At 43.1% G+C, this 16,991-nt stretch overlaps 1 protein-coding gene across 2 annotated transcripts; it reads right to left on the minus strand.

Moving 5' to 3' along the window:
- Positions 1-2,565: 2,565 nt before the first annotated feature.
- On the minus strand, positions 2,566-16,864 carry LOC8033280 (retinol dehydrogenase 12). Of its 2 annotated transcripts, none has more exons than XM_029989046.4 (7): positions 16,730-16,864; positions 13,753-13,949; positions 11,816-12,055; positions 9,939-10,031; positions 8,549-8,737; positions 7,441-7,553; positions 2,566-4,573 (listed from the first exon to the last, which is right to left on the minus strand). In XM_029989046.4, the coding sequence occupies exons 2-7, from the start codon at positions 13,934-13,936 to the stop codon at positions 4,379-4,381; spliced, it is 1,014 nt and encodes a 337-aa protein (XP_029844906.2). In that variant the 5' UTR covers positions 13,937-13,949; positions 16,730-16,864; the 3' UTR covers positions 2,566-4,378. The 2 variants fall into 2 exon arrangements, with proteins under 2 accessions (XP_029844906.2, XP_029844900.2); XM_029989040.4 differs by having other exon boundaries at positions 16,540-16,864.
- Positions 16,865-16,991: the final 127 nt, after the last annotated feature.

The raw sequence follows: 16,991 nt of genomic DNA on the forward strand, positions 1-16,991 counted from the left end.
CGAGATGCGTGTCTTTTCTTTCGTTGTATTCGCAAAGGAACCAATTCTGTCGCACGATTAGATGGCGGGACATTTTAGTGAAGGCGAAGGAGGTGACTACCCACTAAATCACGCTCTCAATATTGCTCTAAAATCATTTTTTTTTCGCGTAAAATTAATTTTTTGACACGCGTGTCCCAACCAGGTTCTTAAAAAAAAAAAAAAAAAAAAATCTTTCTTTTCAGGAGCCCTTTAAGGTGTATCGCGCAGTAGTGATTACACGATGCTCGTTCAGATCGAAACGGGCAGGGGTGGGGACTGTCCCCCGGTTCCGCAGCGCGAGCTTTCACTCCATATGGCACTCCAAGCTGCAGTGCATTTACATGTTCGTACACCGATCCCCTTTGTTGTATTTCTCCGCTGCATTGGAAAGCCCGCAGATCTCTACTCCATCCTTCAAGCAGAGTTGCGAGAGAAATGAGCGTGAATCCTCATGTAAGCGGAGAACTGTACGAAGCTAGATTTTTGTGTCCGTGTCTTTGATGGGGCTGCACTTTCACCTAGTGCATACCAGCGGATTTGGCCATTGGGAAGACAGCCAAGGGATTCCAGTTTGTTACCACTGTCTTAGCAGCGGGCAGCTTGTGCGTGGAGTGTGCGACTTTGAAGTCGACCTGTTTGAACTGAGGTTCTTGGAAGCACTGCAATGGCTACAACTATAGTCGGTGAAAGGTTAAGTCTTCGTGGGAAGCTTCACCCAGCTCTTTCCAATTTAGCAGAGTGAACACTAGAGAGGAGTTGACCTTCTCTCCACCGCTCGCCCTGCTGAATTGGAAAGAGGTGAGAGGAGCTGCCCCTGAACTCACCGACTTTGGAAGCGCGCAACTCTCAAATGTTTGACTGCAAATCAAATTCAAACTTGACTTCAGATCAAATTCAAATATTTTTAATTACGAATCTTTTTTTTCATTTATTGTATATTGAGCATAGATACTCAAAGAAATTAGTTAGAAATCTTTTCTAAAGAGCATATCTATGAAAATGAAGTTTCATTATACAGTAAAACCTCGTTATAACAAAGTTGAAGGAGCGATCGTAATTATTTCGTTATAACCATTAGTTTGTTATAGCCAATGTCCATTTCTTCCCTATTAGCAAGCAAGGGGTTTATGATTGCTTTGTTATATCCCTTAGTTTGTTATATCCCATTTTGTTATAACGAGGTTTTATTGTATATGAAAGAACATTTGACATACCTATATGTAAGAAAAAAAAGCCCTGATAGAATGAGGTGGGTAAAACAATGTAACATGGCAAGCAAAGCAATGACAACTTGATATGTTCGAATATAACTTGACGTTTTCTTTCCAGTAGCGTCCTTAGAATCAGGGGTCTGATCTACAAGTGTGAGCACAATTTTCGAGACTATCGAGCCAATCGAGATGCACCGACATGTCAGTCGTTTCTCCCAGCATACTGGTGCAAAGCAGTAAAAGCTTGACGCCGGAACGCTGGTACATTACACTGAAGCTTGCCGTTGGATATCGCATAATTCTGAAAACAGCGTTGTGCGAATATTCAACTTTCCGAATAGTAGTTTCGAATAATAGGCTATTTGACATTCGCTTCGAGGTCAACTGTGATATTGATATTTTTAGAACTGTGGATTGCAGCGTGCTAGCTCCGTTGAGTGCGCTTCTCACCATGCACCTGCGCTATGTGGGCAAGCAATACCTGCGGAGCTCGCGGGCTCTGCGGGTATTGTTTCCCCACAGTGCACAATTGCTCGGTGAGAAGCGCACTCAACGGAGCTAATTCGGCGCAACTATGCAAGTTATGTTAGGCAGAGATGTCTTCAATTTAAACCAGTATTCGCTATGAAGTCAAAATCCACAACTCACACATGCCTAAATTTTATAATTTTCAGATATTTGAAAAACTTGAATATTTAGAAGTTAGAACAGTAAAAGCGGGTTCCGAGTCGTATTGAGTGGCGAACAATATTTTCACATAATTCCAGGTTTTTAATATTCGCCCATCTCTAGTGACAACCATCTTGCAAAACCAGCTTTTTTTGCCAACACTCGTGTAAGGCACCTAAGCCCCTTGACAAATGTCCTTCAAACTCGCATGGCAATAAAATGTTTATTAGTCCACTTTTAAGGTGTTGACAACACAATAAGACAATTGTTATAAAGAAAAATATTGCACACTAAATGTGAGCCAAGACCATAGCATGAACAGATTTTTCAATGATGTACCATATATTGTTGCGTAAAGGTCGAGTCAAATATAGGCCTAAACATCCCCAAATTCTCACCCATAAAAAAAAAAAAAAAGATATTGGTTTTATCGTTTATACATTTGTTTTAGATACTCATTTTTGAGATATTCATTTCTGGAGAGGTCGACTTATATGTGGAAGTATATGGTAGTCACTGCAAAAAGGCACAGTTGGGATAACTCTGGCACTTTGATACCCCGAGGCTCCTTTGTTTGCAAAGTAAGCAAATCATTGTAAATACAAGAATAAAAATATTGCACACTAGATGTGTACAATGCACAGCAATAGCTGTTTTTCTCTTCTTTTTCGATGATGTAGGCACTGCAAAAAGGCACAGTTGGGTTAAGTCTGGCACCTTTGACATCAGAAATACTGAATGGAAGGCACCAAATAAACAAGGACGAGGAAGGGGACAGAAACGAAGCGCACTCTCAACCGAAGGTTTATTGAAACAACCACCGACTATATTAATACCGTCTATCTGGCTGTTGGCTTAGAAAGAAAAACTCCTTATCCATCAAGTGCAGTGACGGCGCACTAGGCCAACGTCCAGATAGACGGTATTAATAGTCAGTTTCTTTCAATAAACCTTCAGCTGAGAGTGTGCCTTGTCTCTGTCCCCTTCTTCGTCCTTGTTTATTCGGCGCTTTCCATTCTAGCCCATTTATCTGTTCTACATCAGAAATACTTTTTTCTGTTTGACAACAAAGTATGACAATCACTAAATACAAAAATATAGCACACTAGAAGTCTAAGATCAATGCAGTTTGTTCTATAATGTAGATGCAGTAGGAAGGCAGAGTAAGGAAAACTGGCATTTTTGATAAAACAAAAACTCCCTTCTTGCCACACTGCTGTCAGTAGTAGATGCAGTGGCACACTTCTACATTACAGATAAAGGCAGTAATGTAGGACACATACATTATAGTATGTCTAAGTAGTTAGGGCCAACCATGTATGGTGAACTGTGTGTGTAAGTCACACGTTTAGACCCCAAGGTAGACAAAACACAGTTTTAGACACACCTCTGCAGGTCCTTCCTCTTTCTTCTCTTCACCAAGAACATCTACAAGCTCACCTGTATAATTTCTTGGGGTTCTGTATCCATAAAACTGAGCTACAGAAAAAGGCACAGGAGGAATGACTGACATTTCTGACACCACACATACTCCTTTGTTGCCCCAAGTGGAAGAGTGGTATGCTTCTACATTACAAATAAAGACAGTAATGTAGCGCATGTAAATATTGGCACATACAAGTAGTTAGGGTCAACCAGGTACAATGGCTTGCATGTGGAAGTAATTTGTTAAGTACCTGAGCCGACAAAACCAGGTCTTGAGCACATTTACAAACTTACCTGTTGAATTTCTTTGGCTTCTCTAACCATAACATTAACATTAGGTTACAAGGCACAGAAGGAGTAACTCCGGCATTTTTGGTACCACAAACTCTTGCTTCCACACTGTCATAAGTGGGAAAATGGCACACTTAGGTACATCACAAATAAAGGCAGTAATGCAGTGTACATAAAAAATAGCACATACAAATTAGGACCTATGAGGCACAATGGTTTGTGTTCACTAGTCATTTGTTCAGTCCAAATCAAGTTTCAAACACTACTTGGCGGGTACAATATTTTTCGGACTTAAAAAAGTTCAAATTTTATGCGGTGCAAATTATCTACAGTTGAGACTATACACAAACATTGATTATGAGCAGTAGGTGATTTTGTGAATGACAAATTATGTTTAGAAAAATTTTCTGTGTGATACGGCTTCACAATGCATCGGTAAAGCACGCATGTTTTATGGAGTTCTGTATATGAAAATTTTTATGTACAGACAATGCACCAGGCACAAACTATAGTCCGGAAAATATGGTATGTTTCATTGTGGACATCTACAAGTTTGTCTGTATAATTTCTTCAACTTCTTCTCCCTTAACCATTATTCGTTACCTTTAGCAGACAGTGCAGTAAGAAAAACAAGACGAATTAAGCACTCCAATTTTTAGCTCTTCCGCTTCAAAAGTTCTCCGAAATTTTTCAAACTGGCCGCCTAGGCCAGGCAGCGTTGCTCCGTATCGATACGTCGTGCAATTCTGGCTTGGGTCGGCTTAGGAGACGGGGTCTCGAGCCTCCATCCCTACAAGTCGACAACTAGCCTCCCAAAGTTTGGTGGCCGCCATGGGATCCCTGCCTCGGCCGGAGAGCGCCTTGGGTTTGCAGTCCACAAAGTAAGCCCCGCTGACGTCGGACACCTCGTCTGCTACAGCAAGATGAATGGACGTCTGCGCGCCTTCGACGAGGCTCTGCCGACGAATCCAGTGTTGTTTGTGCAAAGACAAAAAACAAGAAATCTTTAGAACTTCTTGCTTGTTTTCTAGTGACACATACCTAAGGATGAAAAGTCAGAGATAAAGGGTTGTCCAATACAGCCAGTAGTCATTAATTTTGCTAATCAAAAGTCAACAACAATACCCAGTAGGTGCAAGATGGCTAAACAGCCGTACGTCCATAGCTAATGAATACCGGGGTGTTGCTGAAAACCGATATGGGAGGGCAGCCAAAACTATTGGCTTCAACAAGGCAGTGTTTCAACAAATGTTCCGTACACACAGCTGCTGAGCTACTGTTGAGTTAAGCAATGCACTAACTCCACTAAATATTTAGAAGCCTGCACTTTTCCAAAACATTTAGGAAAACAAACAAATATTTTGGAGTTGCAGATCTATTTGAACTATTTAAAAATGCCACTCTAGTGTCTCTTAGTTTGCTGCCATGGATGCTGGGCTGCCACGCCACAAAGATGTGGCCAATGAGAAAGCGAAAATCGTACTATTTGCACCCCAATCCAGTATTCTTTCAGGAAGCTGCAAGATGCTGCCTGCACCTTAAATCTTTATAAAGTCGTCTGATTTAGTGATTTTTGATCATGCCCAGCATGCTTCTAACTAAACTATACATCTAGTTTTAATAATAAACCTAATTATTCAAAAATAAAATAAATGGTTAGTTGAGTGCAACAAGGCATGTAGTTGAGCTAGTTGGTGGTACATACTGTTTAGTGGGAGCAGTGCAAAAAAGACGTAGGACCAGGACGAAGAAACACACAGACAGGGCGCTGACTTACAACTGAAGGTTTATTCTGTTGCCCTTGCAGATGACGAGGTAGATTTCGTAAATAAGTGTGGCAGGCTCGTGTGACAGCGTGGGGGCATGGCTGATGTCGAATGTCATCGGGTTGCTTTGTTTGTCCTCTCCCCTTCCTGCTCTCTGTGTTTATTTCTCTTTTTGCAGAGCAATAAACTTTCAGTTGCAAGTCAGCGCCCTGTCTGTGTGTTTCTTCGTCCTGGTCCTACTTTTTTTTTTTTCACTGTTCCCACCAAACAGTTGTGTGTAAAACTAGGTATATTACAAAATTGCCATTTTCCGTGAAATGTCGCAGTTTTCGCCGAAACATTTTGGATGACGTTCAGAGAACAAACCAGTTCATGTTTTGTGTAGCAGAAGGTTCTTACAGAATGACTTTGCGGTAGTTTCACGCAACCTACAAAACTGCACGCTCACAGCCATGCCTTTGGCAGTACTGCTGATGTTTGCGAGATACAGTACAGTGGAAAAAATCTCGGTCACTCACTAGTTGCAAAGACCTTGGAAATATTAAGTTTCATCAGTTCAGTCTCGGCATGTGCAAATAGCAGATTATCAGTTTGAAGCGAATTTGATGCGAATAGTGGTTTTGGCCGAATATTTTCAAATCAAATATTGAATAGTTTCTCTAAGCTTTTCACTACTGCAATATGCTTAAACGAAAACCCAACTGAACTTGCCAAGCTTCAACTTGTCCATTTCTAAAATAATTCAATTTTAATCTAACTATATATACCTTGACTGTGGCCTCGAGAAGCAATGCCCACATTGGGATGGCAAGTAAACGAAACAATTTACATAAACTTAAACCCATAAAAATGTCCAGATATACTTAATCAATGGGATTTATAAATCTTCTTGCTATATGCAAATATATTTTCTTCAATCACTTACGATCAACACAGGTTGTCAGGACATCTTTGCTTAACATGTGCTCATGCATGCCACTTTAACTTAAAAAATATTACTGCAATGTAGATATCAACATCCATGAAGTTTCCATTTTTTTTCTAAAGACATCAGGCACGCACGTGCACCAACCTGCTATGGATATGAGCTTTCCTGCTAAGCACGCGGCTACAATATTTACATTTTCATAGTGTTGATAGCAGTGGGTCAGAGCCGTATATGTAGAGAGTTTGGCCATAGGTTGGGAAGTATAGGAGTCAAATGAGGAGGCGCCATTGGCCAAACACAGGCTGGGCATGTTCCAGGGGGTGTTCACAAATTCAAACGTGGCCAACCAGAAGCCGGAAATAATACCCTGGCAATGGTCGCGAGACACAAACTTGATAAGTGCATCCAAGCAACTCTTGGTGACTGAAAATATGGTGCATGTGATGTTTCAATCATGGTCATCCAAAATCATGGTGGAAGAGTGCAACTAGCGAAACGATCGACATCATTCGTACGCCAAGCGCCAGAAATCTGCCGTCCGAGTGGTCACATTCTGTCCGAGCAAAACAGAGTTGAGCGGCGCATTCGTTTCTTACATCTTTCTGCATGATCATGATCAAAACATCACATGCACCATACTTTCAACCATGAAGGGTCACTACACTTCACTCTTACGTACTTATTAAAACCATATACCAACATATACCTTTGATTAAAAGAGTTTCTCGCTACCACCGCTAGAAGATCCTTTTAGGCTTCTGGTTGGCCAAGAGAGCATGTGAAGCACACTTTCTACGTCTGGTGCACGCCCTGGCTCTGCCCACTCCTCCCATTGACCAAACTCTCTGTATAAACAACTCTGCAGCGGGTTAGCCACGTTAAGTGCGCTTCTTACCATGCACTGGTGCACTACAGGGAAGCCATACCCACAAAGGCGAGCTCCGCTGGTGTTGCTTCCCCACAGTGCACCGGTGCTAGGCAAGAAGCGTGCTCAACAAGGTTCGCCTGCCGTGATCAACACTTATAAAAATATAAATGCTGCAGTTCATCTAAAAGTGAATATCGAATAGAATATTATTTGAAACTACCATTTCGAAAATTCAAATATTCTCATAACAGTATTGCTCACCTTAACTCCAAATATAGTGGACAGGATGCTGAACACTGGCTCCCCGACCTTCATGAGTGAACGGGAGAGCGGCGTGTTCACAACACCAGGGTGAAGCACGTTGGCCGTCACACCTTCAAGAAATCAAGTGAGAAAAAGTGAGTATCACATATTGCCACCTGAAAGCTGCATGACTCACTTGGGAGAAGTGTCGATCTATGTCTATGTCCATCCTCACTACTATGTCCATCCTACGTCTATGTCTACATCTATGTCCATCCTCACTACTAAGTTCTAGATTGTGGTTCTAAAAAACAAAAAAAACAGTGTATGCAAGGGAATAGACCTAAACAAATATGGCAGTATGGAGAGTTGGGCAATGCATCAATGTGAAGAAAATGAACAAAAAAGCAAGGAAAGATAAACTGCATAAGGATGGTTACACACAAAATAGAAGGAAACTGACAATCTAGTTTTATGGTTGAAACATGCCTGAGGGATGCTCCAAACAGTACCGACGAAATAGAAACTATGAGATCAATTCTCACCTCACAAATCTACGTTGTTAACTGGTCTATGAACAAGCTGAAATAGTGGCAGCGCCCATTCCCGTTTAAAGCAGATTCACTTTCAACAAACTAATGACGGTCATGATATTGAATTTCATTGGGTACTGTCACTTTTGCACGTCAGTGGCAGACGAGAATTGGTTCCTTAATCACCTCATAATTCTTTCTTGATTTGTTTTAGTTTCAATAATGTGAACATAAGAGCTGACCGGTATTAAGTGGCGACCCATAAGCCCTTCAATTAAATTTCTGCCATCAAAAGGCAGAGCCACACCCGTGTCAAGAGACTGATTGGAACACATTCCGAAGTAAACACTCACACTGACATTGTTTCTAATTTGTGCGTCATGTTGTAGTGACGTATTGAACGTCGTAGAGGCACCACATTTCCTCCATTTGGCCGAATCTTGAACACCCTTCTTCATCAGCCTCGACAAGGGAGCCATTTGCTTGGTACAAACGACATACACTGAGATGATAGGGATAAAAGTTGCCATACTGAATTTCAAAAAGGGTCTATTCTAATGATGAAACTTTGCTTCTCTCAACTGCAATCTTACCAGTGCCATCGAGTCGCCGTGCCAGTTCCGTCGTGAAAAGCACGGTGGCCAGTTTGGAGTTGCTGTACACCTTCCCAGTAACAAACTTCCCCGACATTGACTGAAGATCGGCGAAGTCTATGTTTCCAAACATGTAGGCCACAGAGGACAGGCTTATAATGCGTGACGGAGAGCTGCTCTTGAGCACGGCTGCGTGAAACACATAAAACACAAATGGGAACAACCAAAAGGATGTTCCTAGCTAACACACTGTGAAGTGCTGACGAACCACTCGTGCAAAAGTTCAAGAAAATTATGAAAAACCTTTTTTGCCTCCTTGCGACGTCATGCAAAGTAACTGTGGCGAAAGCCTAAATGCTGCAAATTGCTGCACACAGTTACCCCCCCCCCCCCCCCCTTGTAAATTTAGCAGATTTATGGCCCGCTAAATTTAGCAGATGGTCTTCATGCGACACTGTGACGTCAAGTGACTCCATGACATCACGTGACACTGTAATGTAACACCATGAAGTCAACAGAGAAATTCCCCTCTAAACTTAACAGGCCACGACGTTTATACAGGAAACATACACGGGATCCACTGTGAAACCTCCCTAATAACGGCTGCTGCATTAAAACTTTTAGGTTTGAAAGCAGAAAAGCAAAAGGGCCACACGAAAGGGTAGGCGCTTGTTTGACCCGACGGAATGCTATAGCAGTATGGGGGTTCGGCAGAGTTCCTCGTTTCTAAAGCAGCCGTGCTGCCGTCATCAAGCCTGGTTTATGCCGACGGTCCTGCGTCAAGCTCTGCTGCTTTGCACCGACGCACGCACACAGCTTCATCGCTTTGCTTTGGTTTCTCTTAAAGAAGCTGCTGACACAGAGAAGCACCTCGATTATCTTAGGGGGTCGGAACTCTGCCAGGCTGGGCACTTCATAGACCCTCTGGTTAAAATTTGATGTTTCAACGGTGAGAGGCAGGTGCTTGTTGCGTCACGGGAGCATGCTCAGTATTTTGCAATAAGAGAGTGCGGCTCTCTTTTGTCCCACGGATAGGGCCTTCAGCAATGTGCCTTATTCTGCATCTGGCAACATGGTACATGGGGCCAAGGGCCCTTCCCCCCCTCCCCAGGGCCTTGCTAATTTTTAGAAACTGCATGTCAAACATGCCGTTCTAGCCCTTCTGCTGTGACCGGAATGACAGTTGTCTCAAGACACTGTCCAAAGGAACAAAAATTGGGCAACCCTAGAGCAACCCACTTGTGGCTTGTTAAGGCTTCAAGCACTTCTTTTTTAAAATATAAAACTAAACAAGAAGAAAAATGTTCAAAAAAACACACGTGTCTGCATTTTATGAAGTAACAAGTTGCATTCTTTTGCGATATATGTAGGGTGTTCAAAGCCCACTTACGGAGCAACAGGTTTGTGAGCAAAAAGTGTCCCAAATAGTTGGTGGCAAAGGTGACTTCAAGTCCCTCCTCCGTGACACATCTTTCCTTCGGTCCTGCATAAACATTAAATGGAAGTGTTGGTTATGATCAGTCTTGTATATGTAACAAACAAAAAAAGTAATTAATTATAACTACTCCTAGTTAATAAGTACTCAACGATAGCACTTGAAAAGTAATTGACTGTTACGTGAAAAAGTAACTGTATACTTTTCCGATTAGGTACTTTAGAAGGTTCATGTAGTTATCACTTGCATTATAAAAAAACTAAGCGTAAATGAAGCTTGCAACATTGAGAACACAAAGCCTATTTACTCCTTTTTATCGGTATGAAAACGAACCGCTTGTACTGTCCATCTGTGGATTTGAATCACCGGATAGAGATCATTCATTTTTACAATACTTGAGGAATGCCAACCGCTTATCTTGCATGACAAAAAAGCTCACTTTTGACTTTTTTTGTCCCCTTAGCTTTGACATTAAAGGGATACTACAATGAAATTTCGGCGCTCATTTTTTAGTCTATATGTGTTCAAAAAAGCAGCATCACATCGAACATACCAATATCTTGTTAAAAAAGTCACGAAAAGGAATTTTAAAACGAATTAAACGATTAGCAAAGAGCACCTGGTGGATGTCGCTAACGCCTCGCTTGTAATGCCCGTCTAGCAACCTTGGCAGCTAGTGACGGAGGTTGTTAGTCTCCGGCCACGACGAGAAAAGAGGGGCAGGAGGAACTCCCCTCTTCCCGAGAATGCCTTTTGTGTGTCGCAAGAGTCGCTATTGTCCCCCTACAAGATTACAGAAGGTTAACCCGTCACTCAAAATTCATACAAAAGCAGCCGCTTCTGTGGCTGGAACGACTAGGCCATCCTCTCGACGTCAGCCTCGCCATAGCTTTGCTCGTCTTGAGACGACCTACGTCACGATTGCGTTGGATGTCACGTGGTCTCCGCTGGGCCTTCTCCGAGCGCTTGCCAGAGTGGGCCGTTTATAACGAAAAATACAGCCACCAGGCTCAAAGTACAAACGTGCGATTGTCATTTACGGATATTGTGGATCATATGCAACCTATTTTTGAACACGACGGGAATATTTCAAATTTCGTTGAAGTATCCCTTTAACTTGTTTTGGTTATCTTGCAGGCACCAAGTTCAGAAATGTTTTAAGTCAGATTTGCTTTTTTTTGTATTATTTAAGAGGAGAGGGTTGTTTGAAATGCGGACATAACAATGCAAGGGTCATTAACTGATCTGGCAAACTCAGTTGGTACGGTGCTCTGCTAATCTTGGAGAGGTCCTCGAATTGATTCTTGAACCAGGCTTTTTTTTTTCAGTAGCTTCCCATTATTGACTTCATGTGGAAGTCAATATATACTTGCGTAAACTACATATTGTCAATCCGGTTAGCTAAATCAGAGTTTTCGACAAAAAAACAACAACATTCGTCTGAAAATTCATAAAAAATAATCTATATGTTTCTCAACCTCCTCACAATCAAAGAACGTTCTCATTAATAAATACTGTAAACGACTTAACTTTCGCGAGGACCTTAATTTTGCGAATTTCGCAAATCGCTTACAATTTGTGAAAAATAGGTCCCGCAAACAATTCCGGTAAAATGTAAGCACATTATAATCTATATTGAGATCCCACTACATCGCGAAAACTAGAACCCGCAAATTATTCAAAAACTTTAACTTTAACCTAAATTGCAAATTATTGAGCCCGCAAAAAATAAGTCGTTTACAGTAGATCAAAATAATATTTGGCATCCCTTCAACCACTTACGTCCCACGCCTTCACACATGGAAGCTGGCAAGAAAAAATTACACCCCCACCTGCGATCCCAGCATTGTTGATGAGGACGTGGATGCTATCCGTGGCCTTGAGGACCTCCATAGCAAATGCCCGCACGGACTCCATCGACGACGTGTCCAGCAGTTTCCACGAAATGTTAGAGTTCCTGGTGTCGGCAACTAGCTGGTTGACGGCAGCTTCTGCTTTCTGGGCGTTGCGGCACCCCAAGATGACCCTGGCACCCCTAGACGCCAGCTCTTTGGCCGTCTCATAGCCGATGCCTGGAGAGCGTGAGAGCGTTGAGTGGACGAATGTAGAACGGAGACAAGAAACACGAGCCATTTTTCTTTCATTTTTTTGATGGCCTGTTGCAGGTTAAGAAAATCAGGACAAACTCCTGTCACAGAGCCCCCCACTCTTTTCACTTTAAAAAAGTGAAGGCTAGAAAGGAGGTCAGCGGAGAGGAGGGAATCACCAATCATGGCAAGAAGGGGACTTCGTCCTGCTTTTCTTATTTGCAACGGACTGTAGTTTAGTTTAACATCAACTACACTTATGCCCGACGTGCCAAACTTGTTGGCAGCAACTGCTCCTGTATTAAGAGTGCGATAAAGCAGTGGTTGTTGGAACAGTAAGTGCCAAGAGGAAGGGAAGAACGGGACACAACAAAGTGCTTTTTTGCACAGTGTTTTCTCACTGCTCGTATCGAAAAGTATATGCCAACTTACCTTTATAACCTGTCGCACTGCAAGGGCCTGTTCGTGAAGCCACAAGTAATAAAATGTCCTGTACTACCAAACCGTTTGTACAACCTTGCAGCATAGTTGCCTGCAACTACAGTAGAACCTCATTGATACGTTCCCAGTTTTTAAGTTTTCCCAGCTTTTACGTTCAAAATCGCCGGTCCCGCCGAGCTCCTAGTCCCCAAAAGGCTTTCTGGGTCTTTAATGCGAATGCATTGACTGTCCCATAGAGCAGACTGGCGTTATCAGCTTTTGACGCCGCCCCAAATGGCACCTAAAGTCCCCTGTCTCAATGGAGCGAAGCCTGTCGTCTGTAACAGCGATCTGATGCATAGGCTCCGATTGGCTGGTGCACGTCATGGTTTCAAAGAACGAGGCTCCCATTGGCTCTTGCGTAGTGTAGTTCCAAAGAATGTCACCAGAGAAGCCCTCTTCATGGCGCCGCAGTGGCCCGGCCACCGGTAAGAGGGAGCGACTGGCCACCGAGCCAGCAGAGCCCGCACGGGCAGACTCCGGAGTGGCTGCATGGCCAAGCTCGGAGAAATGCAGGCACTTCACAAGGGTGCACGCTCGGCCGTCGGCCGCAACCTCGGCAATAGTGAAACGTGGCCGTCCACGCCAGTACACCGCAGACGAACTAAGGAAGCAGAAGAACGACATTCATGCTTTCGCATTCACAACTCATAAGAAGTGCTTAGGTGTCCTCGAAATTTCTTAGGTTTTCCCGAATTATATGTTGTTGTTTTTTTCCCGCGGTCCCCTGAGAAATGTATCAATGAGGTTCTGCTGTACAGAGCGCGACACTGTTAGCGCGAACAAGCGATCGCCGGTTTTTCCAGTTTTTCTCTTTGAAACCAAGAGATGTCATTCAAGTTATTATTGCTACGGAAAGAGCTCATTTAGTTCTATAATTTGAGCGATGAAATTTCGTTCTCGCTAATACTATTTAGAAGTAAAATGCGAAAGTGCGCCGACGTTGTGTTCGCGCTAACAGTGTCGCGATGTGTACATGGGCAGTTTCACTTACCCATGTGTTCAATTGCAAACAGTCACTCTATTTTTTTTTTTTCTCCGAAACTGAGCATGAAGAGGCAAAGATGACATGGACGGAGGACTTGCATTTGCATCACTTCTTTTTCTCTCCTCCTCAGTCCAAGATATCACCGCATCCAATTAAAGTTTTCTAGGACAAGTTTGCTATGGAAAATTTCATAATTTCAGACGTCGAGACTCACCGGTGTTTGCACCCGTGATCACCACAGTCTTGCCATCCATCCTGTTTTTGCTCTTGCATCGTCCCAAGGTCAGGCGGTTGTAGGCAAATATTCCAAAGAGCAGCGCCGCCAGGCCGCAAAGGGCCGTGGTTGTTCCGAACACGACCTTGCCCGCGGTTGCTGACAGCCATTCGATCGGCGACATTGTTGCTTATCACCTAAAAAAAAAATGTTGCACGTTATGCGTCTGCTAGCATTATTCAACACTATTCGATTGCAGACCAACAAAGATGTTCTTTAACTAGAGCCTCTATCTCTCGAGGCTGGTTCACGCGTTTGTGCTCCAGCCCGACCAAGTGGGCGCTTTTGACCAATTGCGACGAAAGAACACGCGGACACCATCTACAGGATAGTCCCAGAACCCTTTTGACCTGTCTATAACTAGAATGAAGGTTCTGCAGTATTTGTGAGATCGAATCTACACACTATCTACGAGATGTACGGCCGCTTACAACGTTACGAAAATTATTTCAAGGTGAAAAAATAATTCCGAAAAAATTAGAAAACATAGGCACGGTATTGGAAGCGACTACTTGATAGGGGGGCACCAGTGCATTCTCTTGTTCCAAGCGGTCACAATGCACTCAGTGACACTCAAACGTAAAAAAACGTCTGATCCAGCCTCCACGTGTTACAACTTGAGCGAGCACTATGTGATACAATCCACCATTTTTGGAATTACTGGTCTGAGAGCACGTCTGGGAGGAAACGTGCACTACTAGACTACGTGCAACGAAACAGGATCATGCCGGCTCCAATGTGTTTCAGCAACCCAGATAAAAAACCCTGAAATCGCTTTTGCACTAATTGCAAATTACCTCGAGGCCCCAAGATCGTACGAAGAGACTTTCTCACATCTCTTTTCGACCAGCACAAAGAAAGAAATAGAACTTAATACTTTTAGACCCATCTCCAATTGACGAATCTAGTGAAACCTTTTCTGCTTTCACAGCGTCGTGTTTTGGTCCCCAGGTGTTGTGAATTTTTGTTGCGGTAAGGAACAAAGCTACGACAAGTGCCACTTACCAAGGCACAAAGCTGCGAAAACAGGTTCAGTCATTTACTTTGGACCTTGCAAGCAATTCAAGGTGCTTGGCGGCCAAATCTTTAAGCTGCCCGAGAGGACATTCTCGGGCTTCTCTGGAATTAGTCAATTGTTATCGCCCGATGACAAGCAGCTTTAGTGGTCACGAAAGGCATTTCAGCATGCGCTCACTCAACAGGCAACAACACTAATGCTACCAGATGACTCCATTTTTACAGACTAGTCCCGCTTTTGAAACCTTTGTACTGCCGATTCTCCCTAGTTGGGATTGACGTGGGACTTTTGTCCCATATTTCCAAGAGCCAGTTCGAAGTCTATACTATACCATATTTTCTGGACTAATATAGTCTGCAGATTATATGTGTCTAAAAGTTGGAATTTTATTCAACACAAACTAAGAATTTGTTTTTCAAGATGACTCATTATGACAAGCAGATTTTATGAATGACAGACTATGCTAAATGATATGATTCCTGTATGATACAAAGCTTCTTTGTGCACTAATAAAGCGGGCATTTTTAAAGGTATGCTGCAAATGAGAATGGTTTTAAATGTGAACTATACACAGAGTGAAGACTATACACTGGGTGCAGATTATCCAAAAAATTTTTTCCTTTTTTCAGTGATTTGTTTTTGCGAATTTTACTCTGGGTGCACACTACAGTTCAGAAAATATGGTACTACTTCCAGTCGTGCCTGAAACACTTGCAGCCAGTGGCACCAAGGCTGCCAAGGCTTGCATCCGTGGCATACTAGTGGCCCTGAGCAGTTACTATGTACGAGCAGCTTATTGGTGAGATCAATCGATAGCCTTCAGGCTGAAAACAGGACTTTAAAATCTGGAAGCTAGCATCTGCTGTGCTCCACGACTGTGGCCGGGACCATATACTCCTCAACCCATTTCATATATGGCTCGCTTACTCGCCACAACCCGTTCATCCTGCTACTGTGCACATGTACTTTTCCGACACATGGCACACATGGCCTGGCAGTGTGGTTAAGTGATTAATTAGAGTGCAAATAAGAGAATGTTAGAATGAAAATATGGAGAGCGCTTGCCTGAGATAGCAGCATTTAAGGGAAGGACAGGAAATAAAAAAGAAACAAAAATGCCGTTCTGCCGATTGGTTTGCATGTACAGCTGTCGACTGCAGAGAACACGTAATCTCCTCTCCACCCTCCCTCCCCCCCCCCCCCTTTAAAAAAAAAAGGTTTTTGTGTTATTCTTATTTATACAAAAATGTTAATGGATCAGAATGAATGTTTGCATGACGTGAGCAATATTTCGCTCCTATTCATATGGATCAGAAAATGCACACAAACAGAAAATACTGCTGCATGGTGTACCACCTTTACGTTAATGCTAAATACGCCAAATGCTCATAGCAGAGCGCATTAATAACTGCTACGCATGCCAAAAAAAAAAACAAAAAAACTTTCGCTATATATCATGCGAGCTCCTACAGTGCGTAACCATGGGCCTAGAAGGTCTCGTCGGAGCGCGTGGATACAGAAAAGTGCTTTTCTTGCGCGAGTGATCGTGCAGAGAAGCACTCCGCAACCACCGCAACACTTTTTTCTATGTGCGCGATGTAGGAACACAGCACAGGAACGGCGTCCCGTCACCTAAATTTCAGCGCTGCCTTTTTTTCCGTCGGTCTCTCGTCCCTTGTGCTGTTTTGATTCTCAAGGATATAACTTACCAAAGCGTTTTCGATGTCAGGAAGGGGGCGGGTGTCAAATTATCAGCTTCGACGAGATAGCAATGTCCAGGGCCATCAGAGAAACATTTTGCGTTCCAAGTCGATAACCGCTACGGTCTTTGGCCTCAAAAAGACTTGCCACCCGTGAGGTGACCACTGTGTATCCGATCATCTTCAAAATAGGGCTTACCATGTTTCGATTCTCTAGTTTGTCGTTTAAAAACAACGCCACATTCCATGTCAATGCCACAATCACCACAATGCAGACGAAACCGTCGTAGCGCCGTCCACGTTGCGACGCTTGCGAAACCCTCCAAACCCCATCGACCCCATGAACCCTGAGGCGAGCTTCATCGCCTCATCTCTTCCATTACTTTGTGACGTCACAGACGTTATTTTAGTTTGATGAGAGGCAGTAAGTGTTACATATACAAAGTATATTATTTAAACAA

Source organism: Ixodes scapularis, unplaced genomic scaffold, assembly GCF_016920785.2.
Source record: "Ixodes scapularis isolate PalLabHiFi unplaced genomic scaffold, ASM1692078v2 PGA_scaffold10__122_contigs__length_95168666, whole genome shotgun sequence".
NCBI classification, from domain to species: Eukaryota; Metazoa; Arthropoda; class Arachnida; order Ixodida; family Ixodidae; genus Ixodes; species Ixodes scapularis.